Source organism: Geotrypetes seraphini, chromosome 1, assembly GCF_902459505.1.
Source record: "Geotrypetes seraphini chromosome 1, aGeoSer1.1, whole genome shotgun sequence".
Taxonomy (NCBI): domain Eukaryota; kingdom Metazoa; phylum Chordata; class Amphibia; order Gymnophiona; family Dermophiidae; genus Geotrypetes; species Geotrypetes seraphini.
Genome location: NC_047084.1, coordinates 214,025,528 through 214,047,071, shown reverse-complemented (window position 1 = coordinate 214,047,071; position 21,544 = coordinate 214,025,528). Strand labels below are relative to the sequence as shown.

General features: G+C 43.5%; 1 protein-coding gene across 4 annotated transcripts in view; it reads right to left on the bottom strand.

Moving 5' to 3' along the window:
• The window catches only part of SGCB (sarcoglycan beta), a 42,696-nt gene that overhangs the window by 12,398 nt on the left and 8,754 nt on the right, over positions 1–21,544 (bottom strand). For 2 of the 4 annotated variants that reach the window (XM_033945682.1, XM_033945686.1), the window contains 3 exons: positions 6,794–7,003; positions 3,884–4,069; positions 807–998 (listed from right to left, as the gene is read on the bottom strand). In XM_033945682.1, coding sequence (XP_033801573.1) covers positions 807–998; positions 3,884–4,069; positions 6,794–7,003 — 588 coding nt within the window. Of the gene's footprint in view, positions 1–806; positions 999–3,883; positions 4,070–6,793; positions 7,004–18,867; positions 19,045–19,854; positions 19,943–21,544 lie in introns of those variants that run through there. The other 2 variants (XM_033945695.1, XM_033945705.1) reach the window with 2 other exon arrangements.

Below are 21,544 nucleotides of genomic sequence, written 5' to 3'. Positions count from 1 at the left end.
TGATAATCTGGAAAGAACTAGTGGAATTTGTTAGTATTTGAAATGCATGTGATCCTAATCTCCAATTTATCTTATAATATAAGGATTCACAAATACAGTTCTTCAATAAAGATAAGACTTTTATTCCTTGTACATCGTTTCTGCAGTATATTCCTTTGGTTTGGTTGTTTGACTTCTTTACTGCAGATCGGTTGGATTGCTGTTTGTTAAATGTGTACATACACACCCCACTCAACCTCTCTCATCAAGCCACGCCTTCCCAACCCACACAGGCTGTAACAAGTGAAAAACAATTCTGAGGCACAGCATGTACTCCCTTTCACCCTCTTTTACAAAATTACATTGAAAAGTATTCAGGCCACTAGGCCTCTGCAGGTTTTCCATACTTGTTCATTTGAAGAACATGGTTTCCCTCCCTTGTCAACTATTCTGTAGTTGTAAGAACACCCCCCAGAATGAATATTACAGAATCTTTTGCATTTCTCTGGTGCTAGACAATACAGGCAGGGTATACACCAGGGGGTCTCAAAGTCCCTCCTCGAGGGCCGCAATCCAGTCGGGTTTTCAGGATTTCCCCAATGAATAGGCATGAGATCTATGGGAATGCACTGCTTTCAGTGCACATTCATTGGGGAAATCCTGAAAACCCAACTGGATTGCGGCCCTCGAGGAGGGACTTTGAGATCTATACAATCAGATCCTTTAAATATACCGTTTTGTACACTGTTACCTATAAAGCGTATGCCAGCAGTCATTATAGTTATGAAATTATAGGAAGAACACAGTAGCAGTATAACAAATCATACCCTTTCTGTAGCTGCTTTCTGGACATTTAGTGTTTTCACGCCAGTTGGTAAATGAAACTCATGAGTTGCGTAGTCTGTGCTGAACAATGTCTTCTGAGTGCGTGGATCAACAAATTCCATTCCAACATCACTAGTGATGGAGGTTTTATCCTTTTCTACACTAAGTTTTGTTGTTCCTTGCTGAAATATGACCTTAAAAAATGATACATTAGAAAAATAGCTCAGAATAAATTGAAGACAGTTTTAAGAAGCTACTGATCTAAGTACTGCCTATCTTAACCTGGCTAAAATAAGTAAAGGATTCCACAACACATGCACTTTTAACAGACTTGGAGAAGGCATTACCAGAGATGCATTTAAGCAGGAGGAGAAAAATATACAGACAACATTTTCCAATTTATACAGGCAGTCCCCGGGTTAAGAATGAGTTACATTTTTAAAGCTGTTCTTAAGTCGGATTTGTATGTAACTCAGAACTTGTAGATTTTAAGATTCTTCCTGCTTACCTCTGCTCCCAGCTGACAAAAGGGCCAACTGTCCCTAACCAGTGTTCCCTCTAAGGTACAGCTTGCACAACCACACACTGTTCTTAATGTGACCTTACATCATTCCTGAATCAGCTACAGGAGAAGTGCAAGAGTCTATGCCACTGGAAATACTGTTCAGTGAAATCATATGAAGCCACAACCACTTTCTTAGGTACGAGTTGTACTTAAATCAGTGTCTAACTCAGAGACTGCCTATACGTGCTATTTTTCCACTGAAAAAGTAACTGCAGCTATTTTGCAACCATAGCAATTTCAAATGAAAGTTTGTGTATACTTTCCCTTTAAAAATTTGTGTAAAGATGGTGAGTAAAAAGTACACAAACATACTGCAGCAATGCAAGCTGTCTGAACATACCAAGCAAACAGGTTATTTGCTTGAGGGGCTTAGGTTGTGGTTTGGTGGCTCAATTTTTGATAATGTGGACAAATGCAAAGTGATGCACATTGGGAAGAATAACCTGAATCACAATTACCAGATGCTAGGGTCCACCTTGGGGATTAGTGTCCCAGAAAAGGATCTGGGTATCATCGTAGACAATACAATGCAATCTTCCGCCTAAAATGTGGTGGCAGCCAAAAAAGCAAACAGGATGCTAGGAATTATTAAAAAAGGGATGGTTAATAAGACTAAGAATGTTATAATACCTCTGTATTGCTCCATGGTGCGACCTCATCTGGAGAATTGCGTTCAGTTCTGGTCTCCTTATCTCATGAAAGATATAGTGGTGCTAGAAAAGGTTCAAAGAAGAGCGACCCAGATGGTAAAGGGAAAGAACTCCTCTCGTATGAGGAAAGACTAAAACGGTTAGGGCCGAGGGGAGGGGAGATATGATTGAAGTCTACAAAATCCTGAGTGGAGTAGAACAAATACAAGTGGATCGATTTTTCACTCCGTCAAAAATTACAAAGACTAGGGGACACTCAAAGTTACAGTGAAATACTTTTAAAACCAATAGGAGGCAATTTTTTTCCCACTCAGAGAATAGTTACGCTCATAAGCTCCGGAACACATTGCCAGAGGTTGTGGTAAGAGCGGATAGCGTAGTTGGTTTTAAGAAAGGTTTGGACAAGTTCCTGGAGGAAAAGTCTATAGTCTATTATTGAGAAAGACATGGGGGAAGCCACTGCTTGCCCTGGATCAGTAGCATGGAATATTGCTACTCTTTAGGTTTTGGCCAGGTACTAGTGACCTGGCTTGGCCACCGTGAGAATGGGCTACTGGGCATGATGGACCATTGATCTGACCCAGTAAGGCTATTCTTATGACCCGCCATCCCCACTGATACTATATATGTAGTGAGTGTGCTAAATGTTGGGAACCGCCTCTGGATTTACTTCACCCGGTATGCATTTTCCATGCAATACTTTGGACTACTAATGCACGGAAAGTGAAAAAACTGTATTGTTTATTAGTAAAAGGGCTTCCAAAATGTACTATTTTATTATTCCTATAAATTCTTAGTGGCTCTCCAGAGCGTTTAGAGCAGGGGTCCCCAAAGTCCCTCTTTGAGGGCCGAATCCAATTGGGTTTTTAGGATTTCCCCAATGAATATGCATTGAAAGCAGTGCATGCACATAAATCTCATGCATATTCATTGGGGAAATCCTGAAAACCCAAATGGATTCGGCCCTCAAGGAGGGACTTTGGGGACCCCTGGTTTAGAGTAACAAGAAACCATCAGGGGAAAGGTAAACAGGGGCAGAATATATATTACTCTTTCAGTAAACATGTCACTTTAACATTGATGCTTAGTTACTGTAAAAGTTAACATACCTCCAGATTAGAAAAACTGAACCCTCATACAACCCCTTTTGGACCCCAATGCTCATTTGCTTAACATACTATTGTTTTTGGCTATCAAAAATATTTTGCACTGTTGGAAAAATCTATCCAAAGTAGAATTCATGGCATGGTGGAACACTGTATTACTAACAAATATGAAAGTGTAATCGCAGGAAAACATCATTCCACTAGCACATTCCTCAAAATATGGAGCCCTGTTCAAATTTATTGTGCTTTAGACCATTGACAAACAGAGTTTCAGAATATATTGCCATTTTTAACTTATTTAGATAGTGATTCCTCTTGAAAGTTCCATTATATTTTAATATGATTGTTGCGTACCATATGCCGACAATATATGTTTGGTCCTATATATATATATATATATATATATATATATACATACATACATATATACACATACATACAGTACACAATGACTTGTACATATGATATATTTCTTCTTATTTGACATTTGTATTTCTTGTTTTGTACATATGATTTGTTTCTTGTTTGAGTTAATATTTGTACACTTTGTTCATTTATCTTATAAAATTGATAAAAATATTTGGGAAAAAAAAAGAAAAACTGAACTGTACCCATATGCAGCAAATCTGTGTTATAACATATCATGGTCAGGTGCAGAAAGCCAGGCTTGCAAAGCAGAGATATCAGCATGCAGTGAGCTGGCAAAATAACACAATCTGTTTCTTATATGCTGTAGTATTTTAAAATTGTAAACTTACAGGCTGGTTGTTGCCAGTAATAGCCAAATCTTCATTACGTCTTCCTCCAACAGTACTCTTGTATAAAGGATGTATCACACCCATGTCAGATACTTGTTTAAACCGCAGCAATCCAGTATCATGAAACTCCATGCTCTCACAGCCATTAGGACCAATCCGGATTACAACCCAAATAACTATTGTAATCTAGAATAATAACACACATCCTATATCGAATTTGGAAGGACAAAGTACATTACACAAAATAATGAAGTGCTAATAGAACTCTTTAAACAGAAAACAGAAGATCATTTTATGATCAGCATTTACACAGTTAATATATTGAAGTAACGTGATATCTTTTTTATGGACTAACAATGCATTTTTTGATTAGCTTTCCAAGGTAACCCTTCTTCTTCAAATCAGAAATAAGCAAATGTACACACAAATTACCCCCATAGGGGGTAATTCTCTACAAGGCACAATAAACACACTAAACGTGAATTCTCTCTCTCAACAATAATGTGCATAATTGCTGTTATAGAATACTTGTAAAAATCCATATTTGCATATCTAACTTTAGGCACGACTACTTACACTTGTCAAAGGCTGGTGTATACATGTGCCTTAATGCTGTCAGTTATCCACAGAACTAACAATTGGAAGATTAGGTTCTTACCTTTAGTAATCTGTTAGTCCCTGACTGAGGCCAGGCTTTTCAAAAACCCATGTTAAAAAGCGACAGTCTGCTAAGGCAGCAGCTTTCATACTGAATCTAAAAACCCGAGGCATTCTTAAAAAAATTGTGCATGCAAATAAGATCGCTGGACAGCAGCGAAGGTTTCCTACATTTGCATGTGCCCAATTCGAGGAGGCTGCCACCAGCGAAGGAGGTGTGGCCAGCCTGTAGGCAAAGATCGTTCCTGCTCTGCTCCTCTGGTGGCGTGATTCGAGAAGGCTGCCGCCAGCAAGGGGAGGAAGGTAAGGGAGGGTGGAGGGGTTGATTTTTAAATCTTGTATAGGCCACCCCAGATATGCAAACCGCATCCACTGGGCCGGCTTGCAAAACCCATATATAGGCCATGGCCTATATATGGGGAAATACGGTAACTGTAAAACTAATCTGAAAAGTTATTTTTCAAAAAACAAAACCTTCATCTGATTGTAAATACCGTATTTCCCCAAAAATAAGACAGTGTCATATTAATTTGGGGGCCAAAAATGCACTAGGGCTTATTTTCGAAGTAGGTCTTATTTTTTTTCATGTACAATGATCAGCTCTCCCTTCCTCTCCTTCACCCCAATTCTTCCTCTTTCCTTTCTCTCCCCCACATGTGCAGAATCTTTCCTCCCCCTCTGACCCATCCTCTGCAGCATCTTTCTATCCCCTCCCTCATGCAGCAGAACCCTTGCACAGCTTCTATCCCTCCCTTGCAGCAGAACCCCCACTGACCCTCCCATCTTTCCATCTCTACCTCCCATCCGAACCCTGCCAACCCTCCCACCGCAGAGACCGTCGGCAGCATTTTATAAAGGGCTGCTTCATGGCTTTCTCCTGCCGGGGCCTTCCCTGTGCTGCGTCGCTGGTGACATCATAAGTGATGCAGCAGAGGGTATGCCCCGGCGGGAGAAGGCCGCGAAGCAGCCATTTTAAAATGCTGCCGACGCTGCTGTTAGGAGGTATGTCGGTCTTTGAGGTGGGAGGGTCGGCAGGGTTCAGATGGGAGGGAGAGATGGAGAGATGGAAAGATGGGAGGGTCAGTGGGGGTTCATCTGCATGGCGGGGGTGGGGGGAAGCACTGCTGCTGGCGAATCCAGGGACATTCGGGTTAGGCTTATGGGGTCGCTATAACTAGGGCTTATTTTGGGGTAGAGCTAATATTAAGACCTACCCCGAAAATCATGCTAGGGCTTATTTTCGGGGTAGGGCTTATTTTCAGGGAAACACAGTATTAAGATTATACAAGCAAGAAAAACCATAATTTAAATCAAATCCATCTTGCGCAAAGTGAATTCCACAGTTGAGAGCACAGCATTTTTTAGGTACAACTTTTTACCTCCTAATAAGTCCCCTCACCCATTGATAATTCCTTTTTTCTACCTATCCACAACAATTCAATTTTGCTAGAGTTCAGATTTGACTTACTAGCTGTCATCCACTTATCAATGACTGCCAAACTAGGATTCAATATGCCAAAAATTATTTTGATTTGATGCTTAGCTATAGCAAGATGTTATTTTCATTTCTAGTGGATTCCTTCTGCACACCTCGCGGGCACTGGGATATTACATGTTCAATCCAGAATGACACATCTATCTACTAGAAAAGATATTAGCAAAGTAAGAACCTAATCTCTTTTTAAGATTTTTTGGGATCTGAATCTAAGAGCCATTAATCCTATACAACAGTGTATCGCAAACTGTGTGCCTCCTGAGATTTCTGGTGTGCTGCGGTACACTGGGGAAGAAGAGAGGTGCCGGATGACTGTTTACAGGACATGCCTCGTGAAGAGAGGCACATCCTGTAAGCAATCTCCCGACGCCGACACCTCTTCTCTCTGCCGGCCCTTCTCTCCAGCAGGTCTTTCTGCACAAGGCCCATTTGAAGGGCCTTTGCGCATGCGCTGAGGCGGAGCACTGACATCATCACGCCGACACCAGCGCACTTCCAGATATCTCGAGCTGGGAACACTAGGTTTAGTGTGCCCCGGCTCAAAAAAGTTTGCGAGGCACTGCTATACAATATAAAAATATCCAATAGGCTTTTCTGCATCATCGTGGAAGTATTTCTGAGGCAAGATTAGGTCGGGAGAGAAACTAAACACATAGGGGTTTTTTTTTCCAATCAAACCCCATCTATAAATATTGCAAGTCCTAATTTACAAAATGATCCAAATACTGTATCTTTTACATACTTTAACTTATACCTACAATCAAGTTGATGACAGCCAGAATAAATAGGAGAACAATTACACAGATAGCCAAGTTGCCTTTTCTTCCCCTCAAGCCAGTTTTATGAAGACGATCTTCATCGATTGGAATATATCCAGCTTTAAAGTTACTGTTATGTTCTTTATTTACATTTCTCTTCTCCACGGCTTTTTCACGCATAGACTTCTTCACAGGGCCATTGGAACTTTGCTGAAAAAAGGCAAAAGAACATGAATATTCCATAATATAAACCTAAGCTAACGGGTTTCATTCTGATCGAAAGGTAATGTATGGCTCTAAGACAACAAAGCATTCAACTGTCACTATAGCAGTCACTTTGGCAATATTTTCAGGTGGCAGTGTTCAAAGAGCTCTTTGATTATCTGAGACTAACTGAACACTGAATTAGAGGTCTGCACAGGAACGGGGATTGCAGGAATCCTGCAGGTCCCATGGGATTCCCACGGGGATCCCCCCAGGCCTACGGACTCCCGCAGAGATGGAACTGGGGTTCCCGAGGCCTGGAAAGAGAATTAGTAGAAGATAGACAAAATGATGGAAAAACAAAATGTCCCACCAGCTACAACAAGGGAGATGTTCATTTTGAAGGGGGCTAAGCTCAAAGTGTGAGGCCCAGCCTGTCAGTATAGCTATTGTTAGCAATCAGCATTTTTGGTTGCCCTAACCAATGTCAGCAAAGGCCTATGGGAAATTATATCAATCTGACTCTGGGATATAGATGCAGATAGACCCTGAGTGCTCATGCACAGAATTCACATACAGAAAGCATCCAGGTAGACTGTTTCAAACAGCCCTAATTAAATCATGCTTAAAAAGTAACAAACCAACTTGCAGCTAAGAGATGCTAAGAAGATGTGTTAATGTCTGATGCTTAGGATGGACAGCTCAGGATATACAATGGATCCAGGTGCACAGTCATTGTCAGAGGCATACTGGAAATTACATGTGACTCGTCTATTCTTCTCCAGTCTAGCACACTTCATTCAGCTTCCTGGTCAGTGAAACTAACTATTGTTTTAGACAGCATACTAAGGATGGGGATGCTTAACTTCAATAGATTCTATATTTAGAATAAGTTTCCAAGCTATAAAAGGCTCCCCTTGCAACACCCCCCTCTCTTCCTCTATCTCTGGAACCTGAAGCTGGGAACATCACCCCCCACCTTTCTCTCTATACCTCTCTGTCCTCACAGCACCTATTCTCTCTCATTCACAAGAGCACAGAAGCATTCTCTGTAATTGTAAAACTTATAAAGTGGTACCTTGGATTACGAGCATAATCCGTTCCAGGAGCATGCTCGTAATCCAAAATGCTCGTTTATCAAAGCGAGTTTCCCCATAGGAAATAATGGAAACTCGCTTTGATGCGTTCCCCCCCCGAGAACCGGCATTGCTCCCCTCGAAGGCCCCCCCTGCGATCAGGCACCCCCCCCTGTGATCCGGCACCCCCCACCACGATCTGACCCCCCCGACGCGATTGGGCACCCCCCCGCCACGATCCGACCCACCCCCCAACACGATTGGGCACCCACCCTGACACGATCCGACATCCCCCCGACACAATTGGGCACCCCCTGCCGCTTCTTACCCTCATCTGGGCACTCTTGAAGATCGGCCTACTCGTCTGCTGGGCCTTGAGCATCTGAGCATGCTCAAGGCCTGCGAGTTCACGTTCTGAACGTGAACTCGCAGGCCTTGAGCATGCTCAGATGCTCAAGGCCCAGAAGACGAGTAGGCCGATCTTCAAGAGTGCCCAGATGAGGGTAAGAAGCGGCAGGGGGGTGCCCAATTATGTCGGGGGGGGGGATGTCGGATTGTGTCAGGGGGGTGTTCAATTGTGTCGGGGGGGGTGTCGGATCGTGGCGGGGGGGTGCCCAATCGTGTCGGGGGGGTCGGATCGTGGTGGGGGGGTGCCGGTTCGAGGCAGGGGGGGTGCCGGATCGCAGGGGGGGTGCCGGATTGTGTGTGTGGGGGGGTGCTCGTAAATCGAGCCATGCTCGGTTTCCGAGGCACCGATTTTGCAAATGTTTTGCTCGTCTTGCAAAACACTCGCAAACCGGTGCACTCGTAGACCGAGGTACCACTGTATATCTCTCTCTATCTCTTGCTCTCTATCTCTGGAACTTTGCTCTCTCCTTAATTGTAATGTTTATGAATATTGCTTTTCTGTAAACCTATTTCTATAATATATTCTTTATGCCATCACCTCTGGCTGTGTTTCTTATTTGATTCTACTCTTGGTGAATCTTCTGTGAAGGTACTGAACTCGGGACCTGGCGTTTGTAAGGGCGCCTCACTTATCCTCTCCAACCTTAAGTTGTGGGGGCGCGACCAATCTTACACAGCCCCCTCTCATGGTTATGCTACCAATTGTGTTTAGTACAAAATGAAGTATTTGCTGAGTTTGTTTTGGGGTTTCCAGTTCAGTTTTGGCACATTTTTCTTATGCAACCATTGTCCTGAAAAGTGCCTCTCTCAATTCTGCTTTAAATTATTTTGATGCTGTATTGTTTGATTCTTTACTTATTGCTGCATTAAAAATCATTTGTGTATCTTGGAAAGACCTCACACAAGTTACTTATGCCAGATGGTAGAACCAGATTTGTTTGCTCTACAGATACGAGCTTTATATTGCCAAAAAATCCAACTCTTATTTCTTTTAACAAGAAATGGTGGACCCTAGAGTCACATGACCTAATGTCTATTCTAATTCTTTCCGGTGATGTATGCATCTCTTATTTCTGTTCACTGTTATTTGTTTATATTGTATTTTATTGTTGGTTTAAATAAACTAAGACTTAAAAATCAAAATTATCAGAAGTAATTGCTGCTTTTTATGGGGACAGGTAACTTTTATGGGGGGATGGGTGTTGACAGAAGAGATTTCTCACGAGGACAGAGGGGATTCCTCGCGGGGATGGAGGAGATTCTGGCAGGGATGGGAGAAGACAGGCGGGATACTGGTGGGGACAGGCGGGATTTCTGTCCCCGCACAACTCTTTACACTGAATCTAGCTTGAATTCATTATTAGGAAGAGGAAAAATGCTATAAATTATGACAGCCAATATTTGATTTCTAGTGGTCAATTTCTAATCTGCATTTTATGAACTGGTCCAAAAGGTTCCCAGTACAATGCCCAAGTTGGGCCTTCCATACTCAAGGCTGGCTAGGGATGCATTCACAACAAGTTCTGGGGAGAGGGGTTATGTTTATATATTTAAATGATTTCTATTCAGTATCACAAGCATCAATACAGTCAAGTACCAAAAATCAAACAATGGATAAGATACAACACTGTATGTTACATATAGACTATCCCAAAGATCAAATGGCTCGTACTGTGACCAAAAGAATACATCCCCCACCCTTCAACTGTAAAAATACCTATATCGGCACAGAGAACTCACAACAGGCAAAGTTTAACTTCAATATCTCACAGACCCGACGAAAAAAAAAAAAAAAAGGTAAATTCTTTGCTACCAACAAACCTATGGTGCATATGGAATGTCATTGCAAAAAAAAAAAAAAAAAAATGGCAATCAAAAATTATATAACCCCCAAATCATGAATGATTAGAATGATTGATGGCTTGGGCTCTTATGGCCTTAAACTATCCTTACTAATTACTGGATATATGCCACTCCTTTCCCAATCCAGCAGAGTAAAATCTTATATGAACCCACAAAGTAAGCTACAGCCTTAGCACTTTGGGGTTGCGAGTTCAAACCCACACTGCTCCTTGTGACTTTGGGCAAGTCACTTAATCCTCCCCATTGCCCCAAGTACATTAGATAGATTGTGAGCCCAGTGGGCCAGACAGGGAAAAATACTTGAGTACCTGAATAAATTCATGTAAACCATTCTAAGCTCTCCTGGGAGAAAGGAATAGAAAAATGAATGAATAAATACTATGGTTACAGTTAAGTCCTATTGCATAGGAAATTCAAAACAAGACTACACACCTGAGACAACAGATCCTGCAAATAATCCCAGAAGGTAAAATACCTTCTGTTGTCTGGGAGCTCTGAATATACTCTGAGCCTCCCATATCATTAGAGCATGGAATGTGTTTCTCCAATATCAGTGGAAGGGGTCTCCTGAAACCAGTGACAAAGAATACATGTTCCCGCCACTTTACACGTTTTGCCAAAAAGGAAGGGTTATGTTGGAAGACTAGGTTTCTACCTATAATCTTCTTTCTGTTAGTCCCTGTAGGATTCCATATGCTAGGTGTTCAATCCCAACCGCAATCCGGAAGTTGAAATCCAAACACTTTTTTTTTAATTTTTTTATTACTCATTTAATAATTACAATATCAGATGATACCAGGAAAAAAAGGATACATGCATATAATTAAGAATAATTAAACATATAAACAAAATTCCTTTCCAAGCCCACAAAACATGGAAAGACGTACTACTAAATTAAACTACAAAAATAAGAAGAAAATTAAAGAATTGGTTCTTGATTCATCCTTGTGAATCCTAAACCAATCCCTACTATTTATGGGACTAACACTTTTCTGAGCACATGCTCCACCTCTTTAGCCTGAGTGCTAGCAAACATATCCAGTTAAGTCCCAAAGCATGAACAAATCCATGATAAAGAGCAAGGGAGAAGATCCATAGCAATAAACAATCCTTGAACTGGTCTGCTCTGTGAAACATGAACAAGTAATAAACTGCACAAAGGCAATCCAGCGAAACATTGAGGAACAATGTAGAACTAACCTGCTGCATGCAACGAGCACCCACAGAAGACAGCCTTCAGGAAAGCATACTCACAGAAGTGGAAAACTGCACACAGGATCCGTCAACTGTCTAGAAAGACGTCAAGTCTGAAAGGAGAACAATTGAGGCAGAAAGAAGCAGGCTAGTCAACAACTGTGTGCATTCACAGAGGCTGGGTTGTATTGAATCCTACAGTGACTAACAGAAAGAAGGTTATTGAATGTGCAAGCTTAATTTTCCATTCTGTTATATCTTTTCCTGATTCCATACGCTACATGACGTACCAAAGTAATGGTAACAGCTAGGGAGGGACAGAAGAGCCAACCCTCAACACTGAGGTCCCAAAAGAATCAACACGAGTTGCCACAGCCACTCTGTAAAACCAGGTAAATGAAGAGAGGACCACTTAGCCACCCTGCAAAGTTCATCAGGAAGAATTGTGTGAGACTCCACCCATGACGCAGCCACACTTCCAGGCGAGAGAGCCATAAGTGAAATTGGCGGCTGCTTGCCACGGAAGATGTAAGTCATGGAAATGGCCATTCGAATCCATCAAGTGATCGAGGACTTGGATGTCGGCTGACCACGGTGAGCTGCAGCAGGCAGGACAAAAAGGTGATCAGACAGCCCAAAATCATTCGTTCTCTCCAAATAGTGGAGCAAATCTCCTGACATCCAACTTGCATAAGATCTGATCTTTGCGCTCTGAACCTGTGGAATGAAACGCAGGCAAACGAACCTCCTGGTTGACATGGAAGGCTGAGACCACTTTCAGTAGAAAGGAAAGTACAGTATAGAGGACAACTCCTGCGACCATAATACAGAAAAAAGGTTCTCTGCAGAAAAGAGCCTGAAGCTCTGAAATACGCTGTGTCGAGACAATGGCAACTAAAAAGACAGTCTTGATTGTGAGATCCAGAACAGAAGCATCCTTTAGCAGTTCAAAAGGAGCATCACTAAGGCCCTGTAGAACGATGCCAAGATTCCACAAAGGGAAAAGACATGCAAGGGAGGTCTTAAACAAAGAGCCCCTCTCAGAAATCTGGTCACATCTGGATAAGCGGGAAGCGAACTAGGGTCTCTGAGGGCTCTAAAGCAGGAAAAGCCTGCAACTTGAACTCTTAAGGGAGGCCACTGCGAAACCTTTGTCTAGGCCAGGATCGCTGAAAAGGGAGCCCTCTCAGGCTCCACCTGATCCTTAGCAAACCACTATTGGAAAGCCTTCCAGGCTTTGGCAGAAGAAGCCATAGTAGAGGGCCACTTTTAGTGCAAAAGAGAGTCGAGATAACTACATTTGAATAACCGCGCTTCATCAAGGCTGAACGCTCAAGAACCATGCCATAAGACCAAAGTGCCGAGGGTTCTCCTTGGGCACCGGCCCCTGACTGAGAAGGTAGCGATGAAGAGGGAGCTGGAGTTTCTCATCCTACTAAAGACGGATGAAATCCACAAACCACGGGCCACGAGGCCAATCTGGAACTATTAGAAGCACAAGGCTGGGATGCGTTGCTATCTGGAGGAGTACCCAACTGACCAGAGGCTAAGGAGGTAACACATACAGGAGCTCAAGAGCCGGCCAAGGCTGAACTAAGGCATCCAGCCCTAGGCTTACATGCTGTGTCTGTTGATTGAAAAAGTGCCTGGCCTTTGAGTTCTTCTCTGATGCCATCAAGTCTATCTGGGGCGGACTCCAGCGCTGTACGATCAGACGGAATGCTTTCTGTGAGATGGACCATTCTCCTGGATCCAGGACCTGGTGGCTGAGGAAGTCTGCCAGAACACTGCCCACTCTGGCCACGTGGGCCACTGAGAGAGACAGAAGATGAGTTTCTGCCCAGCGAAATAGCATGCAAGCTCAGAACGTTTTAAATGAGTTTATTCAGGCACTCAAGCATTTTTCCCTGTCTGTCCTGGCGGGCTCACAATCTATCTAATGTACCAGGGGCAATGGGGGGATTAAGTGACTTGCCCAGGGTCACATGGAGTAACGTGGGTATGAACCTACAACCCCAGGATGCTGAAGCTGTAGCTTTAACCACTGCACCACACTCTCCCTATCCCGGCATCCGCCTTGGAATCATGGTGCAATTTGGAGTGGCAGGCGCATGCTACATAAAATGTTGCTGCCACTGCAGCTTTCCATTCCGCAGCCCCAGTCTCAAATTGTTTCTTGAGAACTACTACTACTTCTAGAGCGCTACTAGAGGAACGCAGAGTTGTAGAAAGTCACAAAGGACAGTCCCTGCTAGAAAAAGCTTACAATCTAAGCAGACAAGACAAATAGGATGCCAGGGTAGGGATACAGTTAGGGGGGGATGGATAATCTGCTGGCTAGGGTAGAGAGAAGTTTGGCAGAAGGGAGTAGGATAATGGACTGAAGGCTAAATCAAAAAAGTGGGTTTTCAGTCTGGTTTTAAACAAGAGAAGGGGTGTAACGGACAAACTCAGGTAGAGAACAAAAAATACAGCCAGCAGTACTGGGTATCTCAATGCCTTCGCTGGGGAGACGTACGTTTGGTTATCTGCGCCATCAGGGAACCCACCCTCTGACGGGACAAATAACTGGTTAAAATCAGCATCCATTGGATAAAGCTTTGCAATGGTCTGTTAACATCTTAGTAATGTTCTGATATGAGGGAAAGCATATGATCTGAGCCTCAGCACTGCTCATATGTGAGCACTATGTAGCTGAGGACTAAGGAGTCTTTATCTTTAATTCTTGGAGAGACGTTGTACTTATCTCTGAATGTGCCAAGGGCTTAAATAGCCTGCGGAGAGTCAGGTCCTCTCCAAGATCCAGAGTAAAGAATGACACGGGAAAATCTGTCCCTGTCCCCATCCCCACGAGATCTGTCGCTGTCCCTGTCCCATTCCTGTAAGCTCTGCCTTAACCGCACAAGCTTTAAACACATGATTTTAGAGTGTTTGAGGCTTGAGCAGATGAGGACAGAGCTTGAAGGGATGGGCCACGGACAGGAAAAGAACTTGCAGGGACAGGACGAGAAAATGAATTCTTGTGGGGACAAGGAAAAATTTGTCCCCGTGTCTAATCCACAGCCTGCACCTGTTCAGGGTACGGTTCTCCCAGACATGAAGCAGAATCCTCTGCTACTGAAGACCCAGACTGGAAAAGCAAAGACATGGAAACTGAATCCATATTATCCCAGTCTTCTCCCGACTCAGCTCTCATCTCTTGCGCATGGATCTGCTGAGGGGTAAGTGCACCCCTGCTGCCAGCATCATCGTGAACCCCGAGGGTTTCCTGTGGCTGCTGTTAAACAAATATACTTCATACAGCATATTGATGAATTCTGGAGCAAAACCATACCCAGGACATTATGGTCACTCCCATGACCCTTTTTGGGGTTTTGTGACAGGTTTGTGGCTGCATGTTCACTCTTTCGACCTTGAACTGAGCCATCTGGGATCTCACATTCCCCAGAGAACTAGAGGGGCTAAGCTCATGGCTCCCGAACATGTGCTGTGCAGCGAATGGAACATGGATGGTCCTAAGCTCACCATCCAGTGCAGAGCTGGCTTGAATCCGATGTATTCTGGCCTGAGAAGTCCATCCCACCTGATTTTAAGCAAAATAGAGGTGTTTTGAGGCAGACAGAGGCTTTTATTTTCTTTATTTTTTTTTGTGATCGAGGCTTTTATTTTCAAATCATAAAATCTAAGGTGGCCACTGTGGCAGCGATTTTAGCACCAAAAATAGCCCATGGAGGCTACACTAGGGGTAAAAAATTAGTGATTTTAGAGGTAGGAGACCCTGGCTCTAACCCAGACTCCAAAAGAAAAAGAAAAAAAAACCCCCCCACTTCCAGGATCCTCCACCCCACCCAATTTTTTTCCCCCCAGGTTGTTAATCTTGTACTCACTGTGACATACTTGTGCTGGGAGCTGCCTAGGCTGAAACTGCAGCCAGAATGATGGGAGAACTTCCGCCTCAAACAAGCCTGAATACTGGAATGATTGCTTCTTCTGACTGCCTATCTGGCCCTCTGACTGGCCAGAGACCTCAACCCTCAGTGGAACTACAAGAACGACAACTACAAGAATGAGAAGGCATTCCGAAAAATTAAAAGGGGACAGATTCAGAACCAATGTTAGGAAGTTCTTCTTCACCCAATGGGTGATGGACACCTGGAACACGCTTCCAGAGGGAGTGATAGGTCAGGGTACGGTATTGGAGTTCAAGAAGGGATTGGACAATTTTCTGAAGGATAGAAGGGTATAGATAGAGGGCTACTATACAGGTCCTGTACCTGATGGGCCGCCACGTGAGTGGACTTCTGGGCATGATGGACCTCAGGTCTGTCCCAGCAGAGGTATGGCTTATGTTCTTATGTAACCCACATGCGCAGCAGGGGAGAGGAAATGCAGTTGGTCTCGATCCAGGTATAAAGAACAAACAAACAAAAAAACCCACGGAGTCACTTAGCCTGTACTCAAGCCCACCATGGACAGAACCTGGGGCAAGCCTTGCTCCCAAAGGACCGGTCCTTGAGCTTCTGAATTGTTAGTGCAGGCAGGCCAGGTGGGTGCACTGCAAAGCAGTCTGCCCCATGGCTACAGATTTCTGACCTGCAGTCAGAGATGTCCGAAGCTGGAAGCCTCTGCCACACAAACCAAAAGCCTTGAGACTGGATAAAAACTACCAAATTAAATGAAAAATAAACGAGCAGAACAGACAGGCTTCTACATCTCACAAGTAGAGAGACAAACTGAGGAGTTACAGGGCAGCCCAGATTGACTAGATGCAGAGGGGAGAAAATGTTAATGAGAAACCGACAAAAAGCAAGATGTCGGATTGAAAGGAAATGCCTGAGTTGCTCTGGTTCCTCCTTAATCTTCTATATCCTAAGAGGCAATTTTTCCTTAACCCATGCCTAAACGAAGGGAAAAATCAAGAGCTTATCTTGCAGCTCTTGTTCCTGTATTTGTGGAATCTATGGATCGATTTGCGGTCCCGGGCTTGTTATTGGGTGTGGCGTCTTCGCAGCGGGAGCAGGATGGATGGAAGAGAATTGCCATCTCTGCTTGAAGCTGACATCTCTTTGAGCCCTGATGTTCAGAGAACCCCGACGATGCCAGCGGCCATGCTTAAAGATCTTTTTGAGCCCTTTTCTGATAAAGATTTTTTGACTCTGGCTGCAGGGGTAGACCACAGCAATTGACTGCTGAGAATTACAATGCAGGGTGCTGCGGTTAGCACTTCTATTGGGCTGTTCAGTGAAGTGGACAGAAAGCAAGGAGAGCAGGCTGAAACCATTAAAGGTGAAACTTTACTGCAGTTGAGTAAGTCTTTGCCTACTAAACCATCACATATTACTTTGGATTCAATTTGGGACGCTTTAATGGGTTTGGAGGTTTCCTTTTCTCAGAAATTATCCACTGTAATGGCTCAAGTCCAATCTTCTTCAGGCAAATTAAATGGAGTTGAAAATAAGTTACAAACTTTAAAGGTAATGAAAACAAAAAATAAATCTGAAATTTTGAAGCTTAAGGAGGGACAAGTGGCTCTGATCAAAGAAAATGGTTTGCTGCAAAGGAAAATGGAAAACTTAGAAAACCAAACAGAGATTGAAGACTTTGCGATTTATTAATTTTCCTAAACCTCCTTCTATAGCACCACTTATAGGGCTCCTTTTACAAAGGTGCGTTAGCGGTTTTAGCGTGGGCTTAGCACGCACTAAAATGCCGTGCGCGCTAGCCACTACCGCCTCCTTTTAAGCTGGCGGTAATTTTTCTGCTAGTGCACGCTAATCTTGTGCGTGCGCTAAAAACGCTAGTGCATCTTAGGAAAAGGAGCCCATAGTCTTTAAACCGTACCTGACTGAAATAGTGAAGATTCCTAAGCAATCTTATCTTCCATTTTCAAAGATTTATTATTTACCACTATATATTAAAAAAAAAAATCTAGAGAACAAACAATTGCAGAAGGATCAGCAAGTTTTTGATAATTTAACCTATACTCAAAACACTTGAGAATGAAATTTAGGGGTACAGACTGCAACATTGATAGTATAGAAATAATTAATAGTAGTAGTCAATTTCATGTTACAACCTGATAAAGATTGGATATTGAAAATGATTTTTCGTCATCGTCAAGGACCTTTTCTGAATCATAGGATTGGAGTCTTTCCTGATATTGCCAAACAAACCCAGAGACGGCGTCAGGCTTTTCTGAAATTACGTCCCAAATTTTTGCAATTAGGTTTATTTTGGCTCAATTTCCCTTGTAAATGTGTTATTAAATTATAATCAGTGAAGTATGTTTTTTTTAAAGCCTCAACATATTAGTTCTTTTTTGGACTCAAGAATGCTCGTTGCCTCTCATCCACAAGAAACTTAACTTTTTACTTCTACTCCATAAATCTATTTAGCCTTATGGAACTTCCATTCTAAAACAGAGCTACATAAATTTTTTCCTGGAATTGTGCTTTGCTTTCCCTTCTTTTTGAGGACTTGAGAGATTTGTATAAGAAATGTTTATATTTTTCTTTTCCTTTTTTTTAACTTGAAGGATGATTTGTTCTTTTTTTCTTCTATATTTATTTCATTTAATGTATGTATTAGGCTCCTTCAAGAAATTTTTCAATCGTTGCTATTCAAGATTGTAAAATATATTTAAAAAAAAAAATAAAATGTTAATGAGGCTCTCTACACAGAATCTCGCCGGAAGAGATTGACTACCCAAGAGTTCAGGAATGATGTGCATATTACATTAGTAAAACTATTAGTTAACTATTCCAAAATATACCCACCCTCCCCATTTTAAGCAGAGCATGTCAACCGATATTTCTGTAGGCAACTGACAGAGCCGCTGTTCAGGCCACAGAATGACATGACATGGACAGGTGTCGACTTGTGCCCAGTTTAAGTAATGATAGATTTTCTCTGAGCTCATAGCTGAATGTATGTAACACTGTACGCACTCTGTGCCTGGCCCCCGTCCATTACAAGAAGATCCGGGATTTTAAATCTGGTAAACTGTACTGGAGTGCTGCCACTCTGTATTACCGAATTCAAAATCATAGTTTCCAAAGAAACACAGCAATAGAATGGAAGATCTGATCTCGGCTGCACAACCTCCCCCACCTCCTTATTACCAGATCTATTTCAGTCCTTACTATGATCTGGAAAAAGACATTAAATTGGAGGCTTCTACCAATCCAGCCACATCCTCCCACCTCTTCCGCCGTTTCTCCCTCCTGCTTTCCTTTCTTTTACACACTAGCTCTTCACCAAGCAACAGCTATATAATGTGTGTGTACAGTATGTATATTAAAAAAAAAAAATGCAAAACGGTTAACGGACCTGTTCAGTCGCACCCGCCATCTTCACATCACAACAAACCTTCCACCACTCCCTCCGCTTGCAGTACCCGCAGCTGACTGGAGAGCTAGAGCTCGGCCGGCACGAACCACCAGCACTCCGACTAGGAGGGGAGTCTCAGAAAAGTCACCGCCCACAAATGGAGGGCTCCGACCTCCTCCCCAGTTATTCACCCTACCGTTACTCTTAATCTGTGCTAGGGCAGGAGCTTTGGGAGGACCATTATAAGGAGAAGAGGTCGTTGCAGAAGTTTATTTATTTATTTTTTCCACCACCACCAAGAAACACGTTGAATGGTAGCATCGAAAATTTTGCAAAAAAAAAAAAAAAATAATAATAAATTAAAAGAGCAGTCAGAGGATGGGAATTTCGCTGTAGGACGAGCTACGTTCATGGTCAGTTAAAGTGACGAAGTTCATTATAGGACGATTATAAACTTCAAAATCACAGGGTGTATAGAAGCCTCCGATAGTGAACAAACTCTTTGACTGTGTCCAGGAAGAGGTCATTTCCGTTGAGTTTAGTATTCCAAGTAATTTTTTTTTTTTTAAGTTGGCTTATATGACAGGGCGCTCTTTTTCAATAGTTGATTTTAATTTGAGAAGGCATCCATAAAAATGGTCGGGACCTATTCTGAGCTTCAGGCTACGAATTTGTGAACCCTAGGGCAAAAAGAACATAAGAATAGACTTACTGGGTCAGACTAATGGTCCATCTAGCCCAGTAGCCCTTCACAGGGTGGCCAATCCAGGTCACTAGTACCTGGCAAAAAACACAAATAGTAGCAACATTCCATGCTATGGATCCAGGGCTTTCCCCATGTCTATCTCAATCACTGGCATAGCGAGGATGAGAGGCACCCAGGACAGTGGTGCCCCTCCCCTGCCCTTTTTTTCTGCCTCCCCCCCAACCTCCACATGTTCCTTCCCCATCCCCTTCTGCCACGCATGCTGCTTCTCTTCCCCATACCTCTGTAACGTTTGTGGTGCAAGTAGCAACCCCCAAGTTGCTGTCGCGCCAGCTTCGGTTCTTCATCTGATGGCTACGGGTCCAGTAAGTGACGTCACAGGAAGAGCCGATGCTGGTGCAACAGTAGCTTGTTTTACAGAGGTACAGGGAAGGGAAGCGGTGTGGATGTGTGGAAGGGGGAGGGGGCAGAGAGAAGGATGGGTGCCTGCACCAAAATAGACCCCCCCCCCACTACACTACTGGTCTCAATATCAGACTATAGACTTTTTCTCCAGGAATTTGTACAAACATTTTTTAAAACCAGCTACATTAACTGTTCTTCCACTGCAATAGGTGTGTCATTCTGGACAAGCAGGTAATCTTCCCATGGCTGTGAGCCTTTCCCGAAGGAATCCACTCTGAATTTTTTCTGTAACCCTCCTACCTCATAGAGAGCTCTACTGCCACCTATTTTTCCCTTGTGCACGCAAGCCTGAGTGTTTCTGTTCTGCTATGAATTAGAGGTCTGCATGGGAACGGGGATCACGGGAATCCCCCCTAACCCATAGGACTCCCAAGGGGACCCCCTCTGGCCCACGGGACTCCCACAGGGACCCCCCTCTAGCCAACGGGACTCCCACGGGGATGGAAGGCTTTGGAAGCAGGATACATCCATATAATATAATGGACAAGTCAGCCTTAGTAAAAGAGGGGGTTTATAAGTTAATTACCTGAACAGAAAACAAAAAAAGAGTTCCACCAAAGAGATTCCACGAGGAAAACAGCAGCGCAAACACAAAAGAAACTGTGGAATTGATGATCCTGTCATAAGTAATTGCTGCTTTTTATGGAGATGGGCGGGGATGGAGGTAATTCCTTGCGGGGTTGGGTGGGGACGGAGAGGATCCTGGTGGGGATGGGTGGGGACGGAGAGGATCCTGGTGGGGACGGGTGGGGATGGATCCTGGCGGGGCGGGCGGGGATGGGTGGGATTTCTGTCCCTGCGCAACTCTCTACCTGAACTACTCTACACTGTCCTCCAACCCAGCCAGCAGATTAACTGTTCCCCTTAACTGTATCCATGATAACCTATTTGTCTGTTTAGAAAATTAGATTGTAAGCTCTTTCGAGCAGGGACTGTTTTCTTTGTGACTGTACAGCGCTGCGTGCGTCTGGTAGCTCATTTTTTCCTTGCTTCCCTGTTTGTGGGTTCATCTCTACCTGCGGGGAGAAGCAGATGGTGGTCTGCAGTTGACAGGCCAATCCCTTGTACCCGTTAGCTAGCCTGCAGAAGCATTTTTGGAACTCGGAGCCATCCCTGGTTAGTGTTGCTCACTACTACTTGGCAGGAGTTTGAATGCAGGCTGTCAGACATCTGTAGGAGGTTCAGCGGTGTCTCGCAGGGTGCTGGTTGCATTTTTGCCCCCTCTTCTAGCTTTGCGCATCTGTCAGTCCACAGGGGTGAGAGTGGTTGGGATTTCAGTCAGACATTGAGTTCAACTGGCAGCCCAAAGATTCCGTGTTGGAAATTCATTCTGGATGAGGCAGTGATTTCTTCTATTGTACTTTTCCAGCGACCTTAGGGAACTGAGGCAGGCTGCATCACAGGACACACAGTGAGTAAGGCTGCGGGGGGTGGGGGCACGCATCTGTAAATTACACATTTGAACATTTCTGCATATTTGTATAGGTTTCCCCACCCCTAAAATCT